This window comes from Sparus aurata, chromosome 6 (assembly GCF_900880675.1).
Source record: "Sparus aurata chromosome 6, fSpaAur1.1, whole genome shotgun sequence".
Taxonomy (NCBI): Eukaryota; Metazoa; Chordata; class Actinopteri; order Spariformes; family Sparidae; genus Sparus; species Sparus aurata.
Genome location: NC_044192.1, coordinates 14221194 through 14236757, shown reverse-complemented (window position 1 = coordinate 14236757; position 15564 = coordinate 14221194). Strand labels below are relative to the sequence as shown.

The window sequence follows — 15564 nt, the reverse complement described above, 5'->3', positions numbered from 1 at the left end:
TTTTAGGGAAAATTTAAACTTTTCTTCAAGATGTCTTGGTCTACAGATGTGTGCTCACTACAAGTGTCTGAACAATGCAAGTTGTAGCTGATTGTTTTGACTTTTTTTTCAGTAACCTTCAACTTTTAAAGCTCACATTCATACTTGACCAAATTAAACTTGTTTTGGATGTGCATCATTTTTATCTGATTATCCACCAATCAATATGCTTAATTAAGAGACGAAAATTGCTAATATTCTCATAACACTGAAATTATTAAGCATTTATAAGCAGTATCTAAATATTTTAATGTCTGAGTAGAATAAATTGTTGATACTTCTCTTTTGTATTCACTGGGAGACGCATAGCGTAACACACTAAACACATAACTGATAACAGTGTTGAAAACATGAACATAATATATTATGCTATATTTTGTCAACCTGAGTATAGCATCATTTTTATCACCATCTATCATCTAGTTCACAACGAACTGAATATGCTTATCTCGAGCCAGTGTTTGTCCATTCTGGGCCACTGTAGAAATATGGTGAAACATGGGTTCAACCAAGGCACCTACAAAAGAAGGAAGGTTCATTACGTCACTGAATCTTGCTCTGGGGCCAGACTGTGGTGACAGCTGTGGTAAAGTGTCACTTGGAGACACATAGCGTAATGCACTAAAACCCAGCATATCTGTGTTGTATGACACTTCTGAGGGTAGGTTAACCACAGATTTCCTCCCAAATTGACTGGGCTGATAATATTGCGATCGAACGAGGTAGGTCCGACAAATTAACGCTGATAAGACTGCTATTGCAAACAGGAGCCTTTCCTACACAAATTTTGGGAAAGCAACAACTTGTCAGCAAAAATATCAGTCTTTAACCTCCTCTGCAAAGAGTGTTCTTTCATTTTCTGGAGGCATTTCCTCATCAGAGGTCATTTGGCGTAGATGTGTTGGGTTGAAGCGCGTTTCTGCATGCATCTCCCATTGACTTTAATATAGCCATCGCCACAGTCTGGACCATCAACATAATTATCTTTCCTTCTTTTTAAGTTCCTTCGGGTCTACGTGGAGGGGGACATGCTCCCTCTGTAGATATTAAAAGTCAGTTCTAAGGTCATTTAAAACAATACACCTAGAGTTAATTTTGACAGTTTGACTTGTCTGCTATGAAAATTGGCAGGATGGCAACTTGACATATTGCTGCCCCGATACCTTGACCTGACTTGAAGCTTAAAAACAAAACCTCATCGGGCTCTAACTGATGATGTCCTGAACAACAAAGAAACACAGACTGCAGAGCCAGACATGTTGGCTGGTATAGCTGTATTCAATGGCCTTTAACCCACAGTGTGACCCAGCTAATAACATTAAAGGGATTACAACAAGCAGCTTAAGGCACCCACACAGGTGTTTAACTTATTCGGGTTGATTAGGCCTCTGATCAGGTTGAAGTTGAAGGTGCTTTTCCAAAATTAGGTCACCAAACTTGATCAGAATCAGCTTTATCTACTATGTGTACTCACATGAGGAGTTTGCCAATAGAAATGGTCACAGAAATAGCTAAAAGACAGGTAAACAAATAATCATGGAACAATTATGTGAATGTAAGTAGGTGGAAAAGAAATATGTGTCTATAAAAATATATATCAAAACAAACAAAACAGTGCAAAGATTACTTTATATACAGTACAGAAAGTATTTTATGTGCTGTAACTGCATTGGTGTGCAGGATTTATGGAGTGATGATGTGTACCTGCCAAAGCACAATATGTATTTAAACACACATAAACACATAATTAAGTTACTGACAGTGTATCATCTGATCATGAGGAGAGTCGTTGCATGCTGCATAATGGACACTTGAATAAAACATATACATTGTTATTGTTACTACTACCAACACCTGTGCTTTTAAAAAGCGTCACAGGCCTGGTGCAACCAAACTAGGCTAAATTTGGCACATGTTTGCACAGACAGAAGAGGTCTGGTCAGGCAAACGTGCAAACACCTGTGTGCATGCTGTCTTTATTTTTTTGTGTATATAAAAGCTCTGTCTGCTGATATTAGGTATTCATCAAAAAACTTGTCATTCTTAGATGCAGGGTGCCTCTGGGACCTAAACACAAAGCTGCAGATTTTCCACAAGGTGGAGCTGTGAGCATTAATCTTTTTCTTTGCTTTCAACATTAACCCTGAACAGATGAACTGACTTTTTCACCTGCTTCACATAAGAGCCATAACGTCCACTGGAAGTGTGTTTTGAGTGTATATTTCTCCAGTCAAACTAATTAAAGTTGGACCTCTGATGCCCAACTATACAAGATCTTTTTTTCATCATTATTATTATTATTATCATCATAATCATCATCATCATCATCATCATCATCATCATTATTATTATTATTATTATGTTTAAATCCTCACAACAGGAAATGCCTTTAATGTCACTTTGTAACATCAAGAGGAGCTCTTGTCTTCAGCCTGTGTCCAGTCTCTCTCTCTCTCTCCCTCTCCACTAATGTAATGTCCTTGTAGGGAGGAGCAGGGAGGGGAGGGGGACTGCTCTGTCCTCTCATGGTGCATTTAGGGCTGCTCGTAAACATGAGCAACTAGTAAACATGGGGTAATGGAGTCAGTACAAGCCAGCTTTATAAACCTGTAACCCTGAGTTCAGTGGTGGAAGAAAAATGTAGTTTGCAGTGAAAGTTCATTAGTATTCACAACCAACTGTGCTGAAAATATGAAAAGTAATGTACATGTAGTGGCCCATTTCATAGTGTTGCATATGGGATATGCAACATTATAGGATTATCAGAATCGGAATCAGAATTTCCTTTATTTGTCCCGCATACGGGGAAGTTTCTTCATCATATAATCCCTGATCCAATTACATGAGCATCTTTAATCTGCAAAAAACTCAAAATCTATACAGACATTTAAAAAAAATTTAATAATAAAAATCTGATTTATACAATTGCAGTACCTTGACCAGCCACATTTTGTACTACCTCCAGATGCAAACACTAATTTATCATACAACATTTTTAGAGAGGAAACATCCAGATCAACCTGCAAAATAAGGTATTCAGGATTTAATTTTATAAAGAAATGTCTGTATAAGTCTGGAGGTTTGTACAGTTTAAAGTTATATACAAGATTTCAAATTACCTCGACCAACTGCAATTAAAAAAAGGCTGCTGATGGAGTTAAATGTACAATATTTATACTCAAAGCAAGACTATATCATTAAAAAGATGTGATTCTACACAGCCGCAGCTCCGATTGCCATTATTCCTACGCACATGAAAGGCACCGCCCCCCTCGTCCCGGTTGAACGGCGTCACAGCCGCGATGTGTCATTTCGACGGATAAATTACCGATCGTCAAAGCCGTCCCGTCTCCAGTGCTGTTCCCGGGGCTGGATAATGTCAGAGAAGCACCGTTAGTCTCCTCGTTTGTCTTCTCCGATGAAAACAGCTCCTCTGTGAAATCTCACCTCGCTTGGTTTGCAATCGGGATGGGGATGATCTTTCCAACGGGCAACATGTCTCTCATCGCGCTGACTTTGGCGCTGCTCACCGTCGTCCTCAGCTCCTCTCCGGGTAAGATCATGGCTGCTAGCCGCTAGCTAACGGTGTAACGGTCCGAGGCGTGCAGCCCCGTCTGTGCCTGCCTGCCTGCCTGCCTGCATGGCCGCTGTCTGTCTCATCTCTCCGCAGCCTCACGGGCAGCAGCCACCATGAGCTCATGCTGATGTTTACGTGTGATCCCGTAACCTCGATGTTAATTTCAGGCCTGGATAACTCTCCCTAAACCGGTCACTGCTCAGCGCAAGACCACATTTAGCCTCCATTAGTTCAGTCGTCTGCGAACTAGTCCTACTGGTTTTTATGCAACTATCTGTTTGTTTTGGAAAAGACAAATATTTGTATAGTTGTATTATTATTTGAATAGGAAAAATGGGTATTTAGCTAATATTGTTAAAGGTGCAATATGTAAGAATTTGAGTTGAAACCGAAGAAAACAACACTTTAAAAAAAACAACAAAACCCCCCCAGCTCTGAGCATGCTAACCAGCTAGCCCTGACCCGTCCTAGTCTAGGTCGGCTTGTGGTGTGATCTAAAAGACTAACCTGGTCCAATGAATTCCAGTTCAGTCCAGACTGCTAGCGGCACAGCTAACTAACCTAACTAGCTAACTAATAGTATAGCAGCAGTTAGCGGTTACATCAGCGATATGCTGCCCCCTGTAGAGCCCTGCAGTTTGTAGTCCTAAGACCCGGAAATCAGTTAGCATTTTTGTGGTTCAGTCGACTCAAGTCTGTGACATTAAAAGAAAAATAAAGGGTTTTCAGTTATGTGCCTGAAATAAGGTCTACATATTAATATGTTTTGTTCTACGACATACCATATATCATTTAATGTCCCACAATTAAACTATAAAGCATTTATGTGTCTTTAAAAATGGCGGTTGCTAACAAGTGGCTAAATGAGGCTGCAGAGGTTGTCACGAACACAGAGACTCATCTACTCACCAGTCCGTCTTTACAGGCCGACTTTAGTTACAAACTATTCCAGCTCTAACTTAACGACTTGCAGTTTTATCAATTTACAGTTAACGTGCATTGTAATTGTGTAATAAGACACTTAATGGTGGTGGCGTTTAAGTCATATGACCGCACTTATTCTGTTTATAACCTGACATTAGTGTTGGACTTCTAGAGATTTAATTTCCGTTTGAAAATCTCTAATGTGGTGTTCAGATTTGAGGATTATCTTGCCGAACAATAAGTGTCAGAATCATGCGCTTATTTACGGCGATATTCAGAAATCCAATTGAGAAATCCCATAGGCTTTGTGATCAGTGAACCGGGTCGATACTAACTTCCGGGTTAGCCTACAAAAATCTCCACAGCGCTCTATTTGCTTTGAATTCAACGGGCGGCCAAGTCTTACATATTGCACCTTTAGCATTAGCTCAGCAATAGTGTTAGCTCTTCTTTACCATCCGTTTTAGTTTTAAACTAACATTACACACATGGAGTTATTTTTTCTACAAGGTACTAGCTACTGTGAAGGAAAATTTTAATATTTTTGACCTGACAGCTTACACTGTGATCTCAAGCCTTAGTTTTACAGATCAATCAACCTTTTTTGTTTTTTTACAGGTTATGCCATTCAAACTGATTTGCATAATTTTCATCATTGCAAATAGGGCTGGATAATATATGGTTATAGAGATTTGATCATATACTGTTTATCATATTGGATTTTACCAGCATTAAATATGAGGCAACATGTAACATGTATGCTTTTATTTAACTATTATTCAACAAGTTGAGAGGAGACAAACACTACTACACAATAATAGTTTTTCTGATAACAAATTGCAGAGTATAGCATTCTCTAATCAGCACTCATCTCAAATTATTCTAAACCACTTCAGGAGCCAAGTCTGTTCAGATCTTGGCTGAACACTCTCCTGCAGACATCCTCTAATGGAGTTTCCATCAGTTTTATACGCTTGGAAAAAAATCCTCGGCTCATCGACGAAGAGCAGCTCACCGAGAATAAATGTGTCTTTTAATTAACATACGCTATCCAGTGTAGTCAAACAAACAGTTTCTGTCAGGGCTCTCTCAGACTGCGTTAACTCATGTTGATGTAAAAGTCACCGTTACTTTTAGCAGCCGGCGCATGTGGCTGTAATTATAGTGACTTTAATTCTCTGCTGTGGAAAACATAATTATACCAGCAGTCCTTGCAACTTAATTTAGGATGTAATATGCATTTATTGTTATGAAAGATGATGTGTTTCTTAGTCGGGATGTATACCTTTGTCTCCTGAGAGACCGCAGAGCTAAAAAATCACAGATCTGTGTGTTATATCTTCAGTTTTGTTTCATCTCTAGCTTTTGCAAAGAGTAAATCGTATGCACACGTCTATTCAAGGCGGTGAAATGTTATTTTCAAGTGTAAAGATTTACTTCTTTATCCCCAGAGAAATGTGTCTTGGACAAAAAGCCTGCCACACAAAGATGTGTTCAGAACATACATGCAATAAATAACAGAAAGAAAGTGCATCTCACAGACAACGGCAGACATAAGTAGGCCATATTCAAGTACATGCAGCGCCCCCTGCACATACATGCACGATAATGTCACCTGTCTCACTTGCTCGTCTTCTTTCCTCTACTCTGCAGACTTTAGTCCTGCATTATTTTATTCTTCCTCTCCTCCTTTTCAAGGTCCACATGATAATGAACAGACCACAGAACTATAACACTGCACGAGTGTTATTTCTCCAATTTTGTTTCATTTCATTCAGAGTTAATCATATGCACATGTGTCAATTCAATCGTTTTTTTAAGTGAAAATAAAAATAATTGATGGGTCTGGGTTCTCAACTGTGAGACCTATGCTGCTTTGCCTGGTCTTATCCTAGTAAATCAATTATTTGGGGTTTTTGGACTGTTGATATTATCCTGGACAGGCATTTATTTGACTTTTTTTGGTGTTTCTAAACCAAACAACAAGTCGATAAATAGGAAAAGTCCTAGAATTAATGACTTATTTTAGACCTTTAAATCTCCTGGGTAACTTACTCGAGCCCTAATCAGTTTGCAACCTCAGCCACAGGGAAGCATTGAATAATGCATCATGACCGTGTTTGGCCTGGAACTGGAAAGATGTAAAGAAAGAAGAGCCTCTACATGTTCAACATACATATTTATTTTGTCCTGAAGGCAAAACAAAGCAGTAAATCACCTTGAAAATGTGTCATAAAACAGAGACAGAAGCACGTCTGTAAAGCTGAGATCGTATGAAGAGAACGAGCTCTGTCTGACCTGCTGCTTCCTCCTTCTTTCTCTCTCTGCACCCTTCTGTTCTTTTACCTTTTTTGATCATCTACCCTGTAGAGTCGCCAGGCCTAACGCTTTGTGTTGCGTTTTGTTTTGCAGTCAGTGGGAACGAGGACTGTCTGTGGTACGTGGATAAAAACGGCACCTGGCACAACGGCTTCGACTGCCCTCTCATCACATTCTGCTGTGGGAACTGCCACCGGCGCTACTGCTGCCTGGACGCCTTCAAGATGATCACAGAGAGGGAGCAGAAACGCTGCATGCTCTTCCAGTTCAGGTGGGGAACGACGGCTGCAGCAGCAGGGATTTAATTTAATGACTTATTTATTCATTTGCTCAACACCAAGAGTCGGTGTTTGTGTTCACGATTCAAGGCTATCACCGCGGGATCGCATGTCCTTCATTTCCTGTAGGCAGACAGAACACTTAAGGAAAGTCTGCACAAATATCCCTTTCCCTGCAAGATGTGTCTTCAAATACCCATGAAAAACGAGATAAGGATTGCAATACATTATTAAATACAAAAATTGCGTTTGAAGTGGAGGAATTTTATGCGATGAATCTGGCAGATAGCTGCATTGGTAGCAGTTGTATCATGTAAGTTAACAGGGAGTTGCATCACCGAATGGTATTTGGATTAGTGCTGACTGAAAAAAATATAAGATTAAGAAAGTATTTTTAAGATTGCCTTATTTGTCTCCTAGTGAAATTTGTCTTGGACATAAAGCCTGTCATGTACAAATACATACAAAAAAATAACAGACACGAAATGCAGACATAAGTGGGTCAAGTTCAAGTACATGCAGCGCTGCCTTAGCATATATCTTCTTATGTTAAAAGAATAAGAATTGGTGAAAATGCTTTATTCCCAAGCCCTTCTGAAATGAGATGTAGGTGTCTGGATGCTTACGTTGGCTAGACATAAGCTACCCACATGTAAGATCGTGTCAGTGTGGTGGCAACCGAGAGCTTGGCTAAATTGGTATCCATGTACAATTTGCTCAATAAAAGCGTGCTTTTAAACTGGATTTAAAAGACATCATGTCATGTATAGAAATGAACATATATAGAAAATAGTTGTCCGCCGTCACCCTGCACTCTCTGAAGTTTAGACACTCTTAAACTGTCCTGTCCTCATGTCCCATCACCTACATTTGACTTAATGACCCTGCTTTGGTCCCCACAGTGTAATATGTTCACATTAGTCGTTCTGTTACATCAGCTCTCTGTGCTATCTGCGGTGTTTAGTTCCCTACGGGGGGATCCTGATAGTGCTGGACTAAGCAAGCTCGCACCCAAGAGACTGCGACAACAAAAGCAACATGGCAATTTTCCTCCTCGGCTCTGGAAACCATCCATCACCATCCAGTCGAGAGCAGACAACCTGCAGCTTATTAAGCCCAATGGGAGATCAGATCAGTGGGTGGTGGAGGCAGAGCTGAAATGGAGGGCTTTGTTTTCTTCACTGAGACTCGAAGGTGATGGAATCTGTTAGAGAGACAGAGAGATGCAGAGTGTTTGTCGTTAACTCGAATGTGATTTCAGGGTCAGTGTGTTTTGAATGGCGTGTCTGAATCAGAAACCTCACATCACTTCCATCTGTGCTTTAATCCTCGCCAAAGTGAGTCATAACTAGCGAGATAGAGTGGTAGGAACAATGCCAGGCTACATGATGAAAATAAGAGGAGTTCTTTGTAACGTGTTCTTTCTCTCGTCTCAGCCCCACAACTTTAGCTGGCATCGCCTCCTCCATCCTCCTGTTTGTGGCCGTCATTGCCACCATGGTCTGCTGCTTCATGTGCTCCTGCTGTTATCTCTACCAGAGAAGGCAGCAGAGGGGCAGGACGCCTTACGATGGTGAGAGCTCTACTCTTTATGTCCACGCTTGAGCAGAAAATCCACATGGTTGTAGGTTGTAGTCCCTTCACAGCAGTCTGTACATTTTTGACCATCAGCCCAGCAGATCCCCATGGCCAGCTACCCAGTGGAGCCCATGTACGACGCTTACGGAAAACCACTGGGACCCACTGAGTATCCACACCCAGGTTATCCAATGGCACCTCAGTACCCCGGCATGCCCCCACAGTACCCGATGATGCAGCCTGGACCTTATCCACCACACCTGATGGATCCTGCATACAGCCAGGGTAAGAGTGGCATTATTGATCACCAGTTTGAATAACTCTTTCTTTTAGTTTTTGCACATAGATAAATGAAAACAGATACTGTGCCAGTACAATATATGCAATACAAGCTGTGGGAAAGCAAAATTGGCTCCATTGATGGAATATTACCCATTGAATATGACACAAACCCTGCTGGAGCCAAAAGGATAAGGACAAATTGTGCCCCCTGTGTCTATCGTTCATTTAACAACAATAATTTGTTGATTTTCGAGTCCTACCGGGCAAATTGCTGTGAAATCTATTGAGGATATTTTTAAACTCATGTATAGAAATCCACTTAGACCGGTAATCTAATGAAATGCATTACTTTGCTCTTGATTTATTCAAGCTGTTGAAAACATGAAAGGAGTTGCCATAGCAATTTGCTTTCCTGCACCCCTTTTTTTTTTGTGAAGCCTACTTTACCTGCAGTTCAAATGAATTGCTTTGGACTACATCTAAATGTATTACACTTTGGTGTTATTTTTTGTGGTTATGGTTAACCAAAGCCTAATGTAAGCTTACACATAATACCAACAACAAAAACAACAACATTTATTTATTAAGAAAAGCGCTCTGGTATCAGTGTCAGCAGATATCCCAGTTCAGGTATTGTATTCGGACGAAGTGGATCTCTTCTAATAGGTAGCTTGCCATGAAATGTACTCATCACATTCATGCTCCCTCTAACTAGGACAGTTTTCTTGCACAACCACCAGTTGACTAGGTCGATGCAATACATCTTGTGATTTAGATTGTGTAGTCAGAACTTTATTTGGATTGTGAACATTTTATAGGGGTCTCTTGCTTGAATTTTTGACATTTGTGAATCAATTCTGAATTGTAGGACTCCAAAAGGCTTATTTAAGCTCCCTTTACGTACATAATTAGATACTTCTGATTCAGCATGATATGTATGCTCAGAGTCCACTTTTCCACTTTTCCTCTGCCGCTGTCCCAGTCATATTAAATTCCTGCCCAATCTCCTCCCAGCTGTTCTGTAGTTACTGTTTGTCTCTGTGCCTGCATAGAGTAACATCGTACAGATGTTTAAAACCTCTCACCGACTTGCAAAGAAGTTTATCCATTTTTAAAACTTCTTTCTCCTGTACTGTTGTCGTGTCTTGCTTAAACTTTTGGCAAAACCCCTGACAACCACCATCAGAAATATTCGGTCAAAATGAATGCAGAGTATGGACAGAAGGCTCCCCCTGTATGCACATCTAACACATAAATGAGCCATGATTTTTTGACCAAGACATGCTTTGCGGTTGCCTGCAGCAACAAGTCTCGTATGATCGTGGGACTTAAGGAAGGTTATTTGTTTCACAGACCTTTCAGAGGATCAATCCTACTGAATTCTTTGATTTATATATTTGTTTTTGGTAATCATAGAACTTCATGAAGATTTGACTTAATTTCATGTTTCACCTACTTGTCTTTCAGCCCCTCCACCGTACTCTCCACCTCAGTATCCTGGTCATTGATGGGCTCGTCTACACACACAACACACACACACAAACGCACGCACGCACACACACACACACACACACACACACACACACCGAACACACACACACAGTGAGAAACGGCAGCAACCAAGAGAAATGACTGTTTGGAAAGGAGAAGGCAGCAACAATCTCTCACACACTCAGACAGACAGACAGACACACGCTCAAATAAACACTACAGCTTGACTAGCAGTGGTTTGCCTGTGAAAGAGAACAGGAGGCACTTTAAGGGGGTTTTGTTTTGTTTTGTTTGTTTGTTTGCAACATTGTCCTATTTTTCTGGGGTATTTACATAAGTCTGCAACCTGACGCCTGATTGCTCCTGGCGGGTTTCACAGAGGGCGCCACACCATCCCCAAGGTGAGGGGGTATATGGCCAACGTCTCCACTCCGTGCTGCCACTTCTGCTCAGACACACTCACCTCCATTGACAGGGTGTCACCTGAAGACAGGGGCGCTCCCTCGTCATTTATTGAAGGGGGGAAAAAAAGAGTTTACTTCCTCACTTTTGTTAAATTTGATTAAATTGTTAACTGCCTGTGGCTACATTCCAGGTCATCAATCTTCATTCTCCAAATATAATTAACAATGGGATTTTGTTCTCTGGGATGTGGTTTCGGGCTAAAGGTGAAAAAACAAATCACATGTTTGATTTAAAAAGGTGACGTGTATGTGTGGCTCAAAGGCAGTGCGATGCTGTCTTAAATTTGTTCCAATGGCCTCATGGATTATATGGCAGTCCCTAATTCTGTGTAAGCAGCCTTTAGTCACCTGCTAGCTTCAACTCTGTCTCTTCTTTTCCGTGTCTGACTTGACTAATTTACTCCACGGTAGTATATTAGATGTACCATTGTAATGTAACATCTGAACATCAGCATGCTACCCCCAGTCAAAGTTATCTGTCCTCTCATACTTCTTTTGTGGTTTTCAAATGAATTCGTAATGAGTCTTTAGATTAATCCCATAATGGCAGGTGTGCTGCTTTACAGTGAAGTTCATGTTAACTGTTTATTTCTCTTGTAACATATCAGGTCAGGGGAGTTGCAGGTCACGCTGCTCGATTTAAACAGAAATGTCCCGCCTTACAATAATTAACAGTGATGGGGGAAAAAAAAGAGATTAACTATTTAAATAAATATTTTGTAAATCCGTTCTTCTTCTGCTGAATATTTTATGATATTGTAACAAGTTATTTTAAAACATAATGTATTGTTATTGTAACATAAGATATGGCGTTTTAGCATCTTTCCATGACGTATTTATTACTATTATTACGGTTACCTTTTACTGTGAATGGGTTCTCACCTTCTGGACAAGCTACGAAGCCAAAAATAACTACTGTGGAAAAAATGGGTTTTGTTGACCGATAGTTTGACATTTTGGGGGAAATGCTAACGTGCTGTCTTGCCTCAAGTTAGGATGAGGATATGAAAACTAATCTCATGTCTGTTTGGTAAATTTGTACGTTTGCTAAGCTAGCTGTTAGCTTGAGGTTAAGCCGGTTAGCTTAATTCAGCAACCAACAAAGATGGAGTGGAGACTGCTAGCTTGAATCTGTCCTGGGGCAACTATTAAACTATTTTACAACTGTTATATCTTGTTTGTTTAATCCAAGTTTTAAACACACTTTTGCCATTTTCTGCGAGGTTGCGTGGTGGAAGGATTTCTTAGCTAGGAGCGGTCGCCAGTCAAGACTCCAGGAAAAGTCGAGCACATAACAATATAACAATGTGAAATGGGAACTGTTCATTTTTACATCTGTGTACATTTATGTGTTAAAAACAATGCATATGAGTAAGTGGATTTTGTCACCTTTGGACAGGCTAGCTGTTTCCCCCTGTCTTTGTGCTAAGCTAAGCTAACCAGCTGTGGCTGGTCCACTTAGCAATATGTGAGTGGCATCAGTCCTCTTGTCTGGTGTTCAAGAAAGCAGATAATCTATGCTGGGTGTGTTTCCTAAATTGTCAAACTATTCCTTTTAAATTTACACGTACAGATCTGGGCTCCGGTGAGGTCAGGGTCTGTAACCTGTAATTACTCTGTAATGTGCCCCTTGTAAAATGTATGAACTGTAAAACATGACGTCTCAAGCATGTGTTGTACAGTTAGCTGTCAGACTACTGGGTGACGCCTGGCTTATTTTATGTAGAGGTTATTTATCTCAAACTAACGGCAGTGTGTCACTGCCAAGCCAGAAAAAAGAAGGAAAGAAGAAAAGATCAGAATCTCGTTATAACGTTAAATTTTTTTTGTTATAACAATATAAGTTTTCATGTTCATGTCATGATCTGAATTATTTTCTTTATAACAAGATTAATTGCACATCGTTGCACTGTACAATAAGTGATTACGTTATAACATTAAACATTTCAAGTTTAATAGTATATTGTTAGAACATACTTGTTCTAATCATGCAAAAATTCTTCTTATAACGTGAATACATAGTTTATCTCAAACTTACGGCAGTGTTTTGTGGCCAAGCCAGAAAAAGGTTGTTAATAAATGTGTTTATTAATTAATGACTGAGTTATAACTGGAATCGTTCATTTTATAACAGGATGATGGTAAATTGTTATAACAAGAAAAATTTTTTTTTACAAGAACATAAGCTTGTTTTGCTGTAATGTGAAAACACTTTTAATAATTAATCTTTTCCGGCTGCCAAGCCAGAATTGAAGAATTGATAAACATCACGTTATAAGATTATAAAGTTAAATGACATGAATAAAATATTGTTATAACGTAAAAATATCTTATTATAACTTGACTCATTTGAGATTATAATACGATCAATAGTATATAGTTATTGAGTGGTAAGTTTTCTTTTTTCTGATGTGGCAGCAACACACATTAAGAACACAGTTGTCATGCTGATCAGTAAACTTTTCCTTGAGACTGAGACCTCACTGCTGTATCCTGTCTCGCTGCAGTGAACCAGACAGGACCTGTTAGTTTACAGCATAAACTGTTTCCTCCGACGGCGACGTCCATCTGTACAGCTTTGTTGAGCCTCTGTAAAGCACAAAGAGAACACTGGACTTTTCTTTGTAAGATGCTTTCATATGTAGTTTGACATAACAGTTGCTCAATGATGTTTTTCCTGTTTTATTTGTGCTTCTAAACCAACTCCATGAGTGTGTTTTAATAATGAAACTGACGTCAGTTGGCAAAAATAACTTGTCTAGGTGGCTTTTTGTCTGTCGTCATATGGATGGTATGACATTGTAATATAAAGTGAGTGAGAAGTTTTTATTTCTATTAACATAAAATTTAACTTTGGAATGTAAAATACAACTGTCTCCTGTGTCCTCCTTGTTTCCAAGAGATATGATGTGTTTGAAAAAGTGTTTCAGTGAGTGTTTACATCATTTCCACCACTAGATGTCCATATTAACCTACGAACACTGTTATACATCATCACATGCAACACTGCTATTAACAAATCATTCACATATTTGCACTCAAATGTTGACAAGAATGTATTGTACAGTTTGCAGTGCAACCGTGAGATAAGTATATCTTACAATTTTAAATTCTGTCAATGATGGAATGTAACTAAATACAAGTATTCAAGTAATGTATTTAATTGTTAAGTTCTTGTACTTTTCTTGAGTACTTTCTTCTTTACTTAATACTTCCATTCCAATACATTTTGAGGCTGGTGTTGTACTTTTTACTCCACCACATTTATTTGATAAATTTAGTTACTAATTACTTTGCAGATTACATTCTGCTCTACAGCCGAAGCATTATTTGATTTTGCTTTCTTTTGACATATGTAGATTTATTGCCAGAAAATGACTTTATGTCCTTAAGTACATTTAATATCATATACTTTTAAGACTTTTACTCAAGTATTTATATGGGCTGCTCACACTTTTGCCAAAATAATATTCTAAAACAATATTGTTACTTTTTCAAGTACCACAATGTATTAAATTACAGCAGGCCAATATAAATGTGACAAAATATAAAAAACATGTTTTTATTTTAATTGATTTTGGTCTGTAAAATATTACACAAATCAATCTTGGACAAAAGACAAGAAAAAGAAAATGTGATACTCCCGACAAAACTGTTGGAAGTAATACAACACATCACAGACTGTTTCTGTACATGTGGAAATGTTGACAAGTTGTTGGTTGAAGCTAAAGCTTATTACATTATCTGACACCATAACACCCTGCCCTGATACCACATTTAAATCTTTGTGAAATTATTCTAAAACTTCTTTTCTAAATTTACAAAATGTGCAACAAATTATCAGTTCCTCATTATAACTGTTCATCTCAAATCTAATTTTTAACAACTTTCCTTTATGATGTCATTTGTTTTAAACCTTAAACATGAATTTTAGTTCCCATGCTTATAATGAATGTTAGTAACAGATTATAAGCAAAGCTCTATGGTGGGAACCATCAAATTAAATGAAGATCATTCTAAAAAAGAAAAAGAAGAGTTGTAGTGTCTTTGCTGTAATAAGCAAAAGGATAATAACCTTTATTGTGGACTCAAGTTTGCCACAATATATTTCACTGCACATATTTATTGACCATGATAATCACTGGTGGTCTCAAATGTGCTCTTCAGGGTGCATTTTTACTGTTTTTGCCTCTGCTGAACATCCAAAGCCAACCACCGATGTGAATATGAAGCTATAAATCTGGTCCCCCTAAATCATTGGCCTGCTAGTATTGTATCGTCTCTGCCCGTCTATATATAGACAGTCATAACAAAAACACTGTATATTTAAGTTGCCCTGTTTTTCCCAAACTGTTGAGAAAATATTTATTCAAACAGGAAGTAAGAGTAGAAACACTGGTGGCAGAGCATGATTTGAAATTCTGAGCTGTTAAAATTAGAGTCATTGCGAAACAAAAAAAGTCAGAGCTGCTCTCAATATAAACATGAATTGTGTAATAGGAAGTCTGTGTAACTCTGCTCTGACATCTCTGTAAACTTCAGCCCTTCCCATTACCTTTAAAGGAGTGTGTACCCTGAACTAAATATGGACATGCACTTTCACAGGATTTCA

At 38.9% G+C, this 15564-nt stretch overlaps 1 protein-coding gene across 1 annotated transcript; it reads left to right on the top strand.

Moving 5' to 3' along the window:
* Positions 1–3291: 3291 nt before the first annotated feature.
* shisa4 (shisa family member 4) lies at positions 3292–13820 on the top strand. The gene is made up of 5 exons (XM_030420932.1): positions 3292–3592; positions 6953–7130; positions 8574–8710; positions 8809–9000; positions 10465–13820. The coding sequence occupies exons 1-5, from the start codon at positions 3508–3510 to the stop codon at positions 10503–10505; spliced, it is 633 nt and encodes a 210-aa protein (XP_030276792.1). The 5' UTR covers positions 3292–3507; the 3' UTR covers positions 10506–13820.
* Positions 13821–15564: the final 1744 nt, after the last annotated feature.